The sequence below is a fragment of the Dendrobates tinctorius genome, unplaced genomic scaffold (assembly GCF_039654945.1).
Source record: "Dendrobates tinctorius isolate UK_male_01 unplaced genomic scaffold, ASM3965494v1 ptg000231l, whole genome shotgun sequence".
NCBI classification, from domain to species: domain Eukaryota; kingdom Metazoa; phylum Chordata; class Amphibia; order Anura; family Dendrobatidae; genus Dendrobates; species Dendrobates tinctorius.
The window spans coordinates 4,037,200-4,053,375 of NW_027361898.1; the positions used below are offsets into that span (position 1 = coordinate 4,037,200).

Here is a 16,176-nt window from a genome sequence, read left to right on the forward strand (position 1 = left end):
ATACGGGGAAGGCCTGCGCCTCGTACCGTATAAATATGTAAGCGGAACCTGCTCTGGAATAAAGGCAAGCAACAGTCAAGATGGCAGCACAAGGAATCTCATCACCTTCTTCTTAAAGGGAAACTGTCAGCAGGAAGGGCTCCTCGAAAATCTACTCCGCAAATACCAATCAGAAAATAAGTTGCCTATACAGAAGCAGCACTCTTTTTGCATGTTAGAAAGTGGAATCAGGTGACCACATTTTTCAACGCTGACTGGTGGGGAGGACTTAAAAGAGGAAATGCCCCTTGAAATTCTACTTTGAGACCTTTTGGTTAATGAAATTCCAGACCAAGGGGTAGACTACAGTGAGGGCAAATGGGCCAGTGCCCACCTGGCCCCAACATTTACTCATCAATTGCAATAATACTTTCATGCTTTTTTTGGAGGGGAATAAATGGGGGTTAGTGGTGTTTTTTTTTTTTTTTGTTTTTCTTGGGGTGGGATAACATTTACTCTGCATTCCCAGACTCTCCCTCCCCTTCGCATTAGTCTTAGCTGCCTATCAGGAGTCTCGAAAAGCTGAATGATTGCACGTCTCCCATGTGCGGGTCGTCCTGCCCTCCATGCCACGCTCAGGAAGAACTGCCTCGCTCCTTCCTTCATAGGGGCCACTGGAGACCCGAACGTCTTAGAATTACATTTTCGAACCCAGTAAAGTTTACAGCTGGAAAAACGGCGTCTGGTACCGTGCGCCGCTCACGGCGGCATCTAACGGCCTCCGCTGTCATCAGGATTCATAAACCGTCCTTGTGTGTCACATCAAATGCCGCGCCGCGAGGATTCACATCATTTTCTAAAAGATTTAGATTTTTTTTTTTTTTTGTTTTGTTACTGCAGAAAAAAAACCTGAAAAGAACAACACGAACCCGGCCGCCGCGCCTTCCCTCATTTGCAGTTGTGGCGCGTTCGCAGGGCTTACCGAGACACATGCTACCAATTAGCTGCTCCTCTTAATTTAAATGCCTCATAAATTATCTCCTGTGCACGAGGATTATCGCTTCATAATGCCAGATAGCATTTAAATAAATAGTCGGAAATCGCAGGCGGGCAGGGGAAAATCACGACTACTGAAAACGGTTCGGCCAGCGAAGTCTTCGGTCCCATAATATTTTATTAATCTTTAGTGTTTAGGTAGACAATCGTGGCGAAAAACAAATATACAAGGACGATGCTTCGATGATTTAAAATTATTAGCACTGACCAATAGGGTAGTACTTGGGGTCAGTGGTAACCCCTCAGGCCGGTACAAAAACAAACGAGCCACTGAAATGCTGTATATCGTGTACGGATGATGACTTTCGCCCTTTGGGGACTGGAAAAGTTGAGTTACCTGTGTAGGAGCTGTAATGGTGGCCATATCTGTTAGCTGTCTATGGTCTTCAATGCTGACAACCAACCTGGGAAATAATTGACTCTGCTGGTTGTCAACAATCTTTCATTATTTTTTTATTTTTTTTTTTTATTCCATCCGTTCTGTGTGTGTCGCGTCATTCATGCTTAGATCAGCCATTACCATCATCGTAGCCACAGAGATAATGATGGCGTCAGATGTCGGCGGCCTCTCGGGGGACGGCGGCAGCACAGATGTGACAATGTGTAAGTGGCCTAAACATTATGAATTGTTTCCAAACTGCACCCCCAGCCCAGATAATGTCACCCCTGCCTAGACGTGTCAGAGGGCAGGACAGAACAAGCTTGTAAAACCACGGGACCCGCCCCGACAACTGACAGTGACAGAATGGCAGCGGCGGGGCCGTCACTCATTAGGAGGCTGAATAGGGAGTGGGTGTAGACGGGGACATAAGGTTAATGAGGTGCGGGGCATTGTCCTGGGGAAACCACGAATGCTGCGGAGATCCTCGTTATACAATTTTTGGTCGTCGCTCCACAAACTTGCAATTTATTTCTGAGCATCTGATTAGTTTCTTGTAACCAATTTGGGGCATGTGCAGAAAAATAAAACCTCCAAAAAGTTGCCACCATTGCAGCATTCTCAGAGGTCGTCACTCAACTTTCCCAGTATCCTGAAGGGCCCATCCACAGTGCGGTTTATGGTGGTGATTGCATTAACCGAGGTCGGCGGCTCCACCTAAGGCCATTGGAGCTCATGTATTGGCATTAAAAATGGCTGCCTAATTGGCCTCCTGCAGCCTTTCCCTCCACCAGTGCATGTGCCATTGTTTGGCTAGGGCCATGGATGTGCAGCCCCCATTGTGTTATTCTAGGGTCACTCATTGCCGCTGTGACGTAGCCTAACATTTGCTTTTTGTTTTTTTTCGGATGTTGTGCAGCACCATGTTTCTCTTCTTAAACACTTTTTGAAACTTTCCTGGGTGCTTCCTCGTCGTGCAACTGCCCCCGGAGCTCGCCTGCATTTTAATCAGTCAATATGGCAGCTCCAAATTATTTAAAGCTTCTTAGTAAAGGATTAGAGTTGATTTCTTTGGGGACCAGCAGAGGTGCGGCAGCGTTCCCCCGAGACTCTCGATTTATCGAATCTGCATCCGTCTCAGTGCAAAAGGAAAACTATAATTGCGAGGAGATTATGAGGATGTGGCGGCTGCAGATCTGAGGATGTGGAGAAAGGGCGGCCCGGACAGGTGGCTAATTGTCACCTGTGTGGGCCGGCGGAGGAAGCTGCTGTCAGCCTGATCGTATTGTCATAAGCCTGTCGTGGGGGCTCTCCATCCACCTCAAATCACAAAATACGATAGCTTCCAAATATTGTGCTTGCCATCCATTCATGCCCCTTTATTGTACTTGCTATTGCCCTGATAGGGGGCACCTGGGAAGGCAGCATGTCATTGTGCCCCCTTGTACTGAGCATGCAGAGCCCCTTATATTGACACTGATATTGCACCTGAAAACCAAAACCTTTCCTTCCAGCGCCATCCTGGCATTTTCTGTGACTAATTTGACCACTGTTATGGGTCTCTCACCCAGCTTTCCCGGTTCTTAGTCGTTCCTTTGGCGGCCATGTTGGTTGGCTTCCATCTTTCCCAGGAACAGATCTAAGGAGTCAAAGTCTGACAGTAGAAGCAGTGAATTTCCTCCTCTCCGGCTCGTCACCCTCTGCTCCTCATAACCACAGCTAATGAATCGTGCTAAAGATTTAATTTCATCTCCATGATTATTAATAAAAAGCGGCATCTACCGCACATGTGAGAGCTGGAAATAATAAAATACAGCTTGCTTCATGTGCCCAGAATGTCCCCTGACCCGGGGGCACAAAGCCTGGTTTATGGGTGTCGCCTAAATAACCTGCACCAGAAGGAAAACTTCTATACATGGATATGGCCCATAGTCTGGAGATTACTTTGTCAATAAAGTTAATTCAAACAAGCATCGCACCCGCTTACTGAATGTAATGCCTATTGGCCCAATAAGCAGAGGAGCAGCGACCAACAACCAATCAGAATCGAGCTTTTTCCAGGATGCTGTTGTCTTTATACAGATCTCATAAAAAGTCTTGAGGGAATAAAATAAAAAATGGAGATACCCCCTTTAACTAAGAGGGCACAATCATGTCACATGATGTTTGCATTCTTACTCTATCGATGGTTGTCTTGACTAATTCCCAAGCTAAAACCTGCAACGTGACTCCACTGGTCAGAGATTTCTATTTTGAAGGTCATCTGTCACAGTAAACAGCCCCTTTAAATTAGGCCATTTGCTTCTTGCTGTCCAATCAGATGGGATAAATCAAACTGGGGTGGAGGGGGCCCAAAAATATTGGCTAATTTATCTGTAGCCCACCTGGCAGTAAATTGGTAACCTCCAGCATTGCTGCCATGCTCTGAGTTACTGCCCCTCCTGTGCCATCCCTGTCTGTTCCTCATTGTTATCCTTGGAATAATCAAACTTCAGGCTAAGTGGAAAATAAATCTCGCCATCTCGTAAGCCACGCACTGAGATCATGTAAATGCAAATGAATTCCAGCTGCCGCAGGAGAGGGAACGCCGGGCCCGTCTCGGCACATCACTGCTGTCTGAAAATCGCAGCATCATAGTCCTGCAGGAAACACGGAACGTTTTTGAAAATTGGCCAAAATTTTGTTTAAAAATGTTTGTTTTTCTTAACATTAAAAAAATATATATTTCTGGGATCCTGGTTTCTTGCTGTGATTTGGGGTCCAAACAAAAGGTCTGTCCCATGGCCCTATTTATAATACGGTTGTCATGTAGCCACGAGGACTTTGGGGCCCCTTCGGCACTAGGGCCCACATGTTAGAAGACGGACATGCTGCCCACGTTCCCTCCTGAAGGACAAGTGTAATGTTCTATTGTGTAATGTGAATTGTGACATGCATTAATAGTGTTGGTGTTGTGTTCTACTTGACAGTAGGGAGACTTTGAGTTAATAGTTTGGACTAGCCCAGAGTGAGGGGGGCTAAGGTAAAAGGACAGACTGTTTCCTGATATAAGGCATCACTCTCCTCAGCAGTCTAAAACCTTTACGACCATAGTAATAGATTATATAGGTCAAATGTGGTGACAGATTCCCTTTTAAGTACCGGCCATACTGACAATATAGTCCCTACAGGGGAAAGAAGACACGGAACCGCGGGTGAGAGTAGGACTCTTGCTAGCTGGTCTGTAGTGCTGAGCTGGGCTACGGTTAAGCTCAGAGGAATGGTGAATATAAAGAACGAGCGAGTAAAGAGGAAACAGTTGGAACGGTGTGTGGAAAATGCTTTGTGTTGTGAAGGACACGTTCATTAAGCTGAGTACCTGCCATTTACTGTATAGCATCCCCAGCAAGTTATTGTTTAGTACAATGTTTATTATTGACTGGTGGTCTCCCTCATTGAACTGTCAAACCTCTGGTCCTGGCCAGCCATAGCCACTGGCGTCATGTGGCCTGCAAGGGTGTAGCGCTCCCATAGCACAAGTCCACCCACCCAGTTAGGATCCCCACTTTCATGTAACGTACCGGGGCGTAAGAGCTGGGTACCTCACCCACTGCTACCTCTCCACAGTCCTTTACACGGATGCGACTGCTACCTCTACACCCATTATAGATAGATTAGCCGTTTTTGTATGGGCTTCACTCTAAAATCCAAACGCATTCTTATAAGAAACGGTAAATGGCCGTCTGAAACCCTCTAGGAATTTTGATGATAGCCATATTGGTTTTCTTCACAGTAGAAAACAACAATTGTATAGTTACTGGTGGTTTTTTTTTTTTTTGGTTTTTTTTTGGGTGTTTCCAATGGAAATTCCAATTAAGATTTTTTTTGATTAATATGATTTTTAATTTGACATGTTTTGTTGGAATGATGATTAAAAGTTGGCATAATTTGGTGATGACTACTTTAACTTTAAATCTTTGGATTTTACAGTCAGAGGCTGCAATGCGCGATGATTAAATAAAACCTCACAGTCCCCGGCCGCTCGTAATCCTCCCGCCTCATTTGCATAAAAATGACTGTAAGGAATCTCCACTATATTTCCCGTACAGGCGCCATAAACAACAGCTAGAGGTAGGCCGCCATTTATTTACATAGCGGGGTCATAAAAAGGGATGTAATTTTCCAGAAGGCGCCAGGAGAAGATAGGGACGGGCCGGGAAAGGTAGCAGGAGCTGGTTTTAATTAGAGCTGAGTGGCTGAGGTACGAGTCGTGTGGATGACATCTTAACGAGGTTTAATGAAGCCGTAGACTGATGGAGACAGCTGTCAGGCTGCTCTGTATTCCTGCCGGATCTCCTACTGGAGGGTATTACAATAAGCTGGGATCGGGGTAACCTTTGCTCACCTGAGAACAGTGGGGCATGATGCTTAAGGTGGAGTGGGGGGGACACTTTATTTTCATTTGTGCGCTGCAATCAGTTGAATGAATCCCCAAATTTTCAATCACTCAGTGCATTAAAAATTATCTGTATGAAATATATAACTATAGGCTCAGGACCCTAGAAAAGCCAAACCCCTGTGGGAGCAATAATGGCGGACATATTTTTTGTCACCCTTTTATTCCAAAGAAGCGATTCAATAAAGATGAATGTGGACGTGATGCAAAAACTCCCCCCCCCTGACAATTTTTTTTTTTTTTTTTTTTTTATCCCTTTTTAGGATTATGCTTAGAGGGGTTATCGCCTATCCATGTAATAGGTGATCACATTTTGATTTTTGGGGTCCGGCCACTGGGACCTGCACAAAACAGCAATTTTACCTCCTTAGAGGAGTGGTGGTGCACTTGCTTGACCGCTGCGCTATTGCTTTTCTATGTGGCCGCTGAGTGCTGCGCTCATCATTTTTGAGCAGCCCCATAGGAAAAGAATGAAGTGGCGATCGGGCATGCACTCTACCGCTCCATTGTAAAAGAAGTAAAAGTGCTCCCTTCTTACTAATCCAACATGTTCAGCTCAATCGGCTCTGATGGATCGTCACACAACATCATCCTTTTAATGGATACTATGGCTTCTACAGGTCATACAAAGGCTTTAATCTCTACCATATTTAAGTGCCTATTGTCACCCCAACTGAATTATCCCCTTCTGACAGTTACAGCCAAATGGGAGGCAGATGTTGGCCCTGTATCGGTGGAGAGAGATTCTAGAAACTTCCCAAATTATCTCCCTGTGAGCAGGGCTTTTTTTAGACAAAGTGGGGCCCTAGGCATAAAATTAAAATAAGGCCCCCCAATGCTCACAGATTGCACCATGACACTCAAACATTTTGGATGTATTTACACGTGCTGAGTTCAGGCCGTTGAATGAGTGTGATCAACAATATTGTTTCTCGACCTCTCTACAGCGGCTAATGAAGAATGATGGGGACAGAACACTAGTCGCTCAATCTTTCCCCGTACAGTATCCTGTTATAAGCAGCAGGGCTGTCGAGTCGGAGTCAGTGTCCATTTTGGTGGAGTAGGTATCAAATGGACAGACTCTGACTCCTTAAATATATATAATTAGAAATGGAATAAATGAAAATTGTGGAATACATAATGTGCATATGACCAAGAGGATCTCAATTAGTCACATGGCAGATATATATAACCAGTACACATGCACATAAAGGACAAATGGTCTGGACAACTGGAATCAAAGATGAATGAAGAAAGGCCAGCAGTCAAAGTGTCATAATAAGTAGACCTAGAGGGGGTCTGCAGTATTACCTGGACGGAGTGGGAGAAGACCGTTCGGCCGTTGTATGGTCTTCTCCCACTCCGTCCAGGTAATACTGCAGACCCCCTCTAGGTCTACTTATTATGTACATTTGGTCCAGATTACATGTATTTTTCACTACCAGTGAGTTCTTTGAGTCCCCGTTTATCATATCAATGTATATTATATTTACTAATTATGTGGTGACTCTTATATGTTCTCCTGGGTGTTATGACCATATGGGGTATATATCCTGGCTGATGTGGGGGACATACTAGGCCCTTTTGTAGCCATTTGGTGAGTCCTTTTCCCCCCTTTTTCATGCACCTATGTCCAAGTATTGATTATTAATAAAGTATCGAATTTTATGTGACACTTTGACTGCTGGCCTTTCTTCATTCATCTTTGATAATTAGAAATGGGCAGACACATGGATGTTTCGGGTCCGGAGGGTTCGGCCGAACAGTTACAAAAAGTTCGGGTTCTGGTACCAAAACAGTACCTGGACTCCATTCACTTGAATGGGGGGCCCCGAACATCCAGTGTTTGCAAAGCTGTTGTGCATAACAGCGCAGCAAACACCACTTCTGATCGGTGGTGAAATCATTTCCACCGGTCAGAGAGCCGTGGTTCCCACTCTGTCAAAAGACAGCATGAGTGCTCAGCTGTGATCGGAGGTATAAAAAGATAGCGATGGTTCACCCCTATTTTTGATAACCAGCCAGGCAAAACTTACAGCTGGTGGCAACCCACAGCTGTCAGCTTCAACAAGGCTGGTTATCAAGAATAGAGGGCTCCCCAAGCTGTTGTTGTTGTTTGTTTTGTTTTTTATTACCGTATATATTCGAGTATGAGCCGAAGCACCTAATTTTGCCACGGAAAACTGGTTAAGCTTATTGACTTGAGTATAATATGGGTATGCATTGTCCCCTTATCCTCGTCCTGTCCTGGTATGCGTGGCTCCCCCCCTCCCATCCTGGTATGCATGCTTCCTATTACAAAAAAAAAATCCTACTCTCCCTCCAGCGTGCCCTCACAGCACCTGGTTCCAGCTTCTAGCAGCTCTTGCTGTGCTGAGTGATCACGTTGCACCGCTCATTAAGGTACTGAATATTCCCTCCACGCCTATGGGAGTGGAGACGCGTGCATATTCATTACCTTAATGAGCGGTGCCACGTGATTGCTCAACACAGGAAGAGCTGCTGGAAGCCAGCACCAATGAAACGCTGGAGGGTGAGTAGGATGTCTTCTGGAAGCCGGTGGTTGCAGCTGTCACTGTGCGTGCTATAAGAGAAATGTGCGTGCTATAAGAGAAATGAATATTCATTTCTCTTTAGCAGCGGCACAAAGCCTCTGTCCCCCTCCCCCTCCGGCTTTCTAGGACAATAGACTTGCGTATAAGCCGAGTGGGGGCATTTTCAGAACAAAAAAAATGTGCTGAAAAACTCGACTTATACACAAGTATATCCTGTATTTAAATAATTTTAAAAAACGGCATGGGGTCCTCCTTATTTTTGACAATCAGTCTTGCTAAATCAGACAGTTGGAGGCTGGTATTCTTAGGCTCGTAAGGGGCAATATTCCCCCCCCAAGCCTAAAAATAGCAGCCTGCAGCTGCCCAGAAAAGGCACATCTATCAATTCTGGTGCTTTGCCCGGCTCTTCCCACTTGCTCTGTAGTAGTGGCAAGTGGGGTTGATGTCACCTTTGTATTGTCAGGTGACATCAAGCACACAGCTGAGTAATGGAGAAGAGTCTGAGACCCCTATCCATTACTAATCCTATAATTACATTGTAAATAAAGACACAGACAGAATAAAGTCCGTTATTAGAATTAAGACTAAACACAATTTTCCATTTTTATTTAAAAACAACCAGTTATACTCGCATAACACAAAATCCACTGAAGCCCTTGTTCTTTTGTAATAAAACTAAAATAAAGAAACAACTATCCCTCACCTGTTGGTTGTTCTGTCCCACGCCTTAATCCATGTCTGGGGGGTAGAATAGTTTTCAACCTGGACGGTGCCAAGATGGGACCATCCAGGCTGAGAACCACTTGTGACTGAACTGCTGCGAGCGCAGCCTCAGTGACCAGAGGTAACCTTGAGGATGTCACTGACACTGTGCTTGCAGCAGCTCAGTCACCAGTGGTTCTCAGCCTGGACAGTAATACGGACTTCCTGGTGAAGTCCGTGTTCGGTGTCTGTGCCCGAACATTAAGTGCTCAATACCGACGCTGAACTTTACTGTTCAGGTTCGCCCAGGTCTATATATAATACATAGGGTGCAGGATGTGATGTAATTTTTTCATAGTAATTTGGGAAAGTTATGAAATGTCCAATAAATGTCTGTTCTGTTCCTGATCTAAGGATCTCTGCGTTTAGATGAGATGAATCTGTGCTGCCCTTTATGTACATGCTCAGTAGTGACCAGTGCTGTGAGGTCGTAGATGAGATGAATCTGTGCTGCACTTTATGTACATGCTCAGTAGTGACCAGTGCTGTGGAGTTGGGAGTCAGGCAACCTCAGGTGTCGGAGTTGGAGGTTTGGCCTACCAACTCCACAGCTCTGATTAGCAGCATATCTGCAGCTTACACCCTGCGTTGTGCTCACGAGAACATTGATTTATGTTCTGGCGTAAACAATCCAATAACCCAATGAATGAGCAACATTTTGCTTGTTTTCTGGATGATTGCATATATATGCAGATATGCTGCTAATAAAATGTATATATGTGTGTTTGTGTATAATATATATACTTTTGTCTGTGCAGCCGGTATTTAAAAATGTGCTCATATGACACACACACCCATTGTGTATCTATACCCAGCCATCCACATATACTAATAACATATATTCAAGTTAGAATAATGCGAAAAAAAAAAACTATATATATACACCCACATGCATATATAGTACACAATTATACACACATACATGCATGTGTCATGTCTGCCTTGTCTGTTTTGCCTTAAGAACCCCTGGAGCGGCGTGCACGCGCATCTCGTGTCTGCTATCCTGCATGTTCCCTAGAGCAGTGTGCACACTCACCTCATGTCTGTTGAGCTGCAGGATACCTGTGTTTCTGCTCTGCCTTTTGTGATCATCTCGTCATGTCTAGAATCCCTGATCATGTGTCCTTCCTTTGTTCCAGCATAGGCTGGTTCTGCATTCGTCTCTGCATGTCTGAAACCCTGATCATGTGACCTTTCCTAGGATCCTGCACTGTCCGGTTCTGCAATCGTTTCAGCATGTTTGAAACCCTGATCATGTGACTGCGTTCTGTGATCCTAGAGGATATGAACTGGAAGCTCTTCCCTGGTCCTGACCCGGAAGTGGTGGTGCTATGCCCTATATCAGACCGCCCCTTCCTATGCTCAGGGCCTGAGTATTGTGTTGCTTCTCTGCATAGCTGCTTGGTCTGTGGGGTTGCTCCCTCTATTCTGTGCCCTTGCACTCTGCTCTGTCGTGCGTCTCTGCACATGCTCCGTGCTCGTATTCCGTCTCTTGTCTTGTGCTTTGTCTCGTGTTGTCCTCCGTGCTCTGTTTGTACTCGCTATGTCTTCTTGTTATGTCCGTTCTGTGCTCTGTCCCTGACGTGTCTGTCTACACGTGCAGGCCTCCGCTCTGTACCCTGTCTAGTCCCAAGGTTCTCCCTTGGCCCGGGTCTGGGCTTCTGCCTACGCGCCGCTGCTAGACTCTGTCCCTGACATGTCTGTCTACACGTGCAGGCCTCCGTTCTGTGCTCTGTCCCTGGCGTGCCCCTCCGTACGCGCAGGCCTCGCCTTGTACCTTGCCCCTGGCATGTCCTTTGCATGCGCTGGGTCCTGTCTACTACTCTATGCCTTGTCTCTGATACTTCGTGCGCTCTTGCACTGTACTAGGCTTTGCCGTGCTGTCTGCACGCGTCTCTGTCCTGTATCTTTGCCTAGCCCTGCCTTGTGGCTCCGTGCCTCAGCCGTGCCGCCTCTAGCCGTGCTCGCCTGTGTGCCTCAGCCATGCCCCGTCCAGTGCTATAGTGGTTTCCGGGTGCGTGGCTGCAGCGGTGCCGCCTCTAGTCGTGCCCGCCTGCTTATGCCATCGTCGGTACCACCTGCCGGTGCCCCCAGCTGTGGTCTCCGTGCTCCCTTACACGCACGCTGGTTCTCACACTGTGCCTTTTCGTGCTACTCTTGCACAAAGTCTTTTGCTCTCTTTGCTCTGCTCTGAACCCTGTCTTGCCTGCCGGATCCCGTAACCTGCCGACCGCTGCCAGAGGTCCGGACCTAGATGACTGCGGCCTAATGGCCGGAGCTGATGTCCGTAGCCAGATTCCTGGACCCTGTCGGTCGATGCCAGCACCCCGGATTCCGATGCCATTGAACCCGTCCCTGGCGTGCCGTCGCACACGCAGGCCACCGTCCTTGTGCTCCTCCCTGGCGTGCCCTCGCACGCGCAGGCCTCCGTCCTTGTACCCGTCCCTGGCATGCGCAGGTCTCCGTTCTGTGAATCTGATCCTGACTTGTCTCCTTGCACGCTCCCTGTTTTGTCTCCTAGTTTGTCTGCTGGATTTCTGAAGCCAGCTGACTACTGCCGGAGGTCCGGAGCCAGATGTCTACACTCTGATGCCTGGACCCTGTCAGCCCTTGCCAGCCTTCCGGAGTCCGATTCCTCGCACCCTGCCTTGGACTTTGGCGTGCCCTGGCACGCACCTTGTTATATGGATTCTGTGAGTTCACGTTTTGCACCTGTTTTACCTTGAAGAGTTCCTCATGCCTTGGACCTTGGCGTGCCCTTGCACGCATCTTGCTTTGTGTTCTTTGTGTTCACCTTTGCGCCTGTTGTACCCTGAAGTGTTCCTGAATGAAGTTTACTTGAACTAATGCCCTGTCTCGTCTTGCTTCCTGAGCCGGCCGTCTGGTCCAGCAGCCGTGGTGGCTCACCCCCTTGGTCTTGCCCCTGACACTCCCTGTATAGGGGGTGGTTCCTCACAAGGTCAGCTCCCCCTAGGTGGGTGGGTGCCACGGCCACGAGAGGGTCCACTCATTCAAAGAAAAATGGCTCAGCGTAAGCTGACGCTCGTCACAGCTTGTACATGGCACTCACATATATATATATATATATATATATATATATATATATACATACATGTACATTGCACACACTTATACACATACATAGCGCACACACTAATACAAACATACACACATGTACATGGCACACACACATACATACACACGTACATGGCACACACACATACATGGCACACACACATGCTACAAAACAAATGCTCATTTAATATGTGATTCATGTAAACACATAGCTCACAGACAGCACACACTACACATACCAAACACATCAATTACACACGCCTCAGATACACACACTGCTTTATGCTGGAGGGAAGGAGATGTTCCACACTATGAGCTGCAGCTTCTCCTGCTCCCAGCAGACACCTCTCTGCCCTCTCCTGTGCTGTGACTGCCAACAAGAGCGGGAGTTGCTGACAGCAGGCCAGGAGTCATCATCACCAGGAGCAGCATGCAGTGGGTGCTGCTCTACTTGTTTCACAGCTCAAGTTGGTACAGTAGGTGCTGGGTCTCACCTCTCCCTTCCCCTCAGAGACTCCGTGCAGGAGGACAGGCACACTGGCCCATGAGTACATGGCGTGTAGTGACAGCACGGTCACATGGCCGGTTACATGATCATGATGTCACTACAGGTCCTCATCCAGTCTCTACATCGGAAGCTCAAGCTTCACTAGTGAAGCTTCTGCTGTAGGTGCTGGGGGGCCCCAAGTGAGTGGGGGCACTAGGCAGCTGCCTAGTCTGCATTGCCCAAATGCCGACCATGCCTATGAGTCCCAAAGGCTCTCACCTATATGTAATTCAGAGTACACAAGACTCCAAGCTTTGTACACAAGATAGGATATCGCCATGATGCAAAATGCCCTAGGTGCGGGGTGGTTGAGGCGCATCTGATGCCTATGATGTGGAAATGTAGACAGATAGGCCTACATTGAAATGAGGTAATTTTTCTTGACAGAAAGGGTGTAAGGATTAACAGATCCCCGTATATGTATATTGGGATAATTTGAAGATGGATCTTGACTTGCTCGTTATCCATTGGTATCTCTCTTATTCTGTGTCAAGCACATGATCTTCTTGCGTTTCGTTGGTTAGACACAGAACCTCCATCTATGGAAGAACTACTATGAGGTATAAGTAATATAATATGGAAAGAGGAGTCCATCATAAACGTAACTTTATTCACAAAATTTGGAAAGATATGGAGTCCTTGGTCGGATCCTCCAGGACCGTCCTCAGATCTTCTAATAGAATATTTACCATGCTATCCCTTAATTTAGTCTCCTTTCTTCCTCCTTCTCCCCCTTCTACGAATTTTGTACTCAGTTATTGTAGAACTGCTCTAAAAATGAAAATGGTCCTCAGAACTGTCTGAGGACTTGAGAACCAAAATTGTTGAAAAATATCAACAGCCTCAAGGTTACAAGTCCATCTCCAGAGATCTTGATGTTCCTTTCTCCTCAGACAGTTATCTTCATCTCTTTCTGTTCCCCATGCTTAGTGTGGCACACACACACACAATACAAAGATTACATCAACTTCTCCCCTTTTTATCTGGTTTCAGGTGTGATTTTCATATTGCCCGCAACTGTTACTTGCCACAGCTGAGTTTGAACGAGCATCATGTGCTTGAAGCAGAGTTGTTTACCTACATTTTTTAAAAGGTGACACAAATTTTGTTCAGTCCATTTTTAAGGTTTTCTATGAAATTATGCCCTATTTGCCTTTTTTTTTCTCTTTCTGTTTAATTTTTTTTGTGTTGTTCCAATACACACAAAGGAAATTAATATGTACATGGCAAAATAACAAATCATGTGTAATTGCATTAATTTTCTGGGAGAAATACTCAATTTTCTGGAACAATTTCAAAGGGTGTCCACAGTTTTGGCCATGAACTGTATATTTGCATGTATGTGTTTGCAGATATATATAGATATACACTGCTCAAAAAACTAAAGGGAAGACTTAAACAACACAATGTAACTCAGTGAATCACACTTCTGTGAAATCAATTTATCCGGTTTTGAAGCAACACTTATGAATGAGTCACCGTAGGAGGCAAAAACAGAAATACTAGCTAAGTCCAGAAAACCAGAGAAGTTGGAAGCTATCGGATTGCAGACCCCTGAACCTATCAACAACAACTAGCAGCCGTGGGGGGTTCCTACGGTGCCTTAGACCCCTCGATCACAGCCGGAGAACTAAATAGCCTAAAGACAGAAAGGGAAATTTTAACTGCCCCAGAGCAGACCCCAAAGCAATAGGCAGCCCCCAACATATAATGACGGTGAAGAAAGATGAAAAAACACTAACACAGAAAGATAGGCTGAGCAAATGATGGGGCCCATGCTAACTAGATAGGACAGGATAGAAAAGCTGCTGTCTGCAATCTGCCAAAACCCTATCAAAACAAGAGCCAACAGACTGATAGGGAAAAGAGCCCTGAAGATGCTAGGCTTCAAAAAGACACTATCAGTACTCAGGTATTTTCTGAAGACAGAGCAAAAAGGAATTCAGCTCACCCCAGCAGGGAATGGCAGAAATCCAGAAAAACAAGGCAAAACAAAACCAAAACACAAATGCAAAAAGCAGAGCAGAAAACTTCGCTTTTGAGGAGCAGGAAAAAGACTGGTCTCCTAGAATCCCTCAGAGAAATCACCAGCAAGGCAGAAGGGCGTCGGCTGCCTTATATCCAGTCAGCAATTCCCGTCACCCAGTCATCATCATCCTGCTCAGGTGCTTGGTAATCAGCCTCACTACCTTCCTTCACCAGAAGAGGGAGTTCATCAGACCTCAATGGTGAAGGGGAAAATGAACTCATAACACAATACTGATTGTGAATTAATTTCTCCTGCTGTTATGCAAATGGAACAGACAACAGGTAGAAATGATAGGCGATTACCAAGACAACCCCATATAATGGGGTGGTTCTGAAAGTGGTGATCACAGAACATTTCTCTGTTCTCATCCTTCCTGGCTGTTTTGGTTCATTTTTTTGTATTTGTCATTGCTCTCATCCCTAAAGTTACACTAGCATGAGGCGGTGCCAAGAACCACATTAGTTGCTCAAGTAATGCAGCTCATCCAGGATGACACATCAACTTGAACTGTGGCACAGAGGGTAGCTGTGTTCATCAGCAATAGTGTTCAGAGTATGGAGCTGACACCAGGAGACAGGTCAGTAGACAAGGAGACATAAAAAATGGGCCATAGGAGAGCAACAACACAGCAGCAGGACCGCTACCTTCTCCTTTGTGCAAGGAGGAACAGGAGTAGCAGTGCCAGAGCCTTGCAAAATAACATCCATATGTGTCCTCATACTGTCAGAAACAGACTATGAGGGTGGTGTGAGGGCCTGACATCCATAAGTGGGTGCTGGAGCTTACAGCCCAACACTGCAGAGCAATTGGCATTTGCCAGAGAACACCAAGATTGGTAGATTCGACATTGGCGCCCAAACATCATTTCCTTGTCTTGAGGCATTTCCACTGAAGATGGATCAGCCTGTAGTTTGGTTTTCCACTTTGAACTTGAGTATCATTCCAAATCCAGACCTCCATGGGATATTAAATTTGACTTACATTGTTCATTTTTGTGTTTTATTGTTCTCAATGCTTTCCAGTATGTAGTGAATGAAGATTTGCAACTGGAATATTTCATTCCGTGATATCTAGGATGTGGTATTTTAGTCAGGGGCGGACCTACCGCCCGTGCAGCCGGTTCATTGAATGGGGGAGAGGGGGGCCCAGTGACGTAGGAAGGGGGGTGGGGGGGCGGGCCACCCCAGGCGGCACGTGTGTGGGGGCGGCGCAGCACAGCAGGAGCAGAAATTCCTCCTCTCTGTGCTGCGGGAGAGAAGCGTGGAGGCGGCCGAGGCACAGTGACAGGAGAAGACTGTGTGTATAGCAGGAGATTTTGGCAGCGGCTAGCGCAGATGGGTCACTCACCATTTGGGAGGA

General features: G+C 46.3%; 1 protein-coding gene across 3 annotated transcripts in view; it reads left to right on the forward strand.

Moving 5' to 3' along the window:
- CFAP77 (cilia and flagella associated protein 77) overlaps positions 1-16,176 on the forward strand; it is a 184,704-nt gene that overhangs the window by 45,422 nt on the left and 123,106 nt on the right. The window contains exon 1 of one of the 3 annotated variants that reach the window (XM_073555976.1): positions 13,826-13,881. The exons of the other annotated variants lie outside the window; for them this stretch is intronic. Within the exon in view, the coding sequence (XP_073412077.1) occupies positions 13,841-13,881 (41 nt within the window). The 5' untranslated portion in view covers positions 13,826-13,840. Of the gene's footprint in view, positions 1-13,825; positions 13,882-16,176 lie in introns of those variants that run through there. 3 annotated transcript variants of the gene reach the window in all.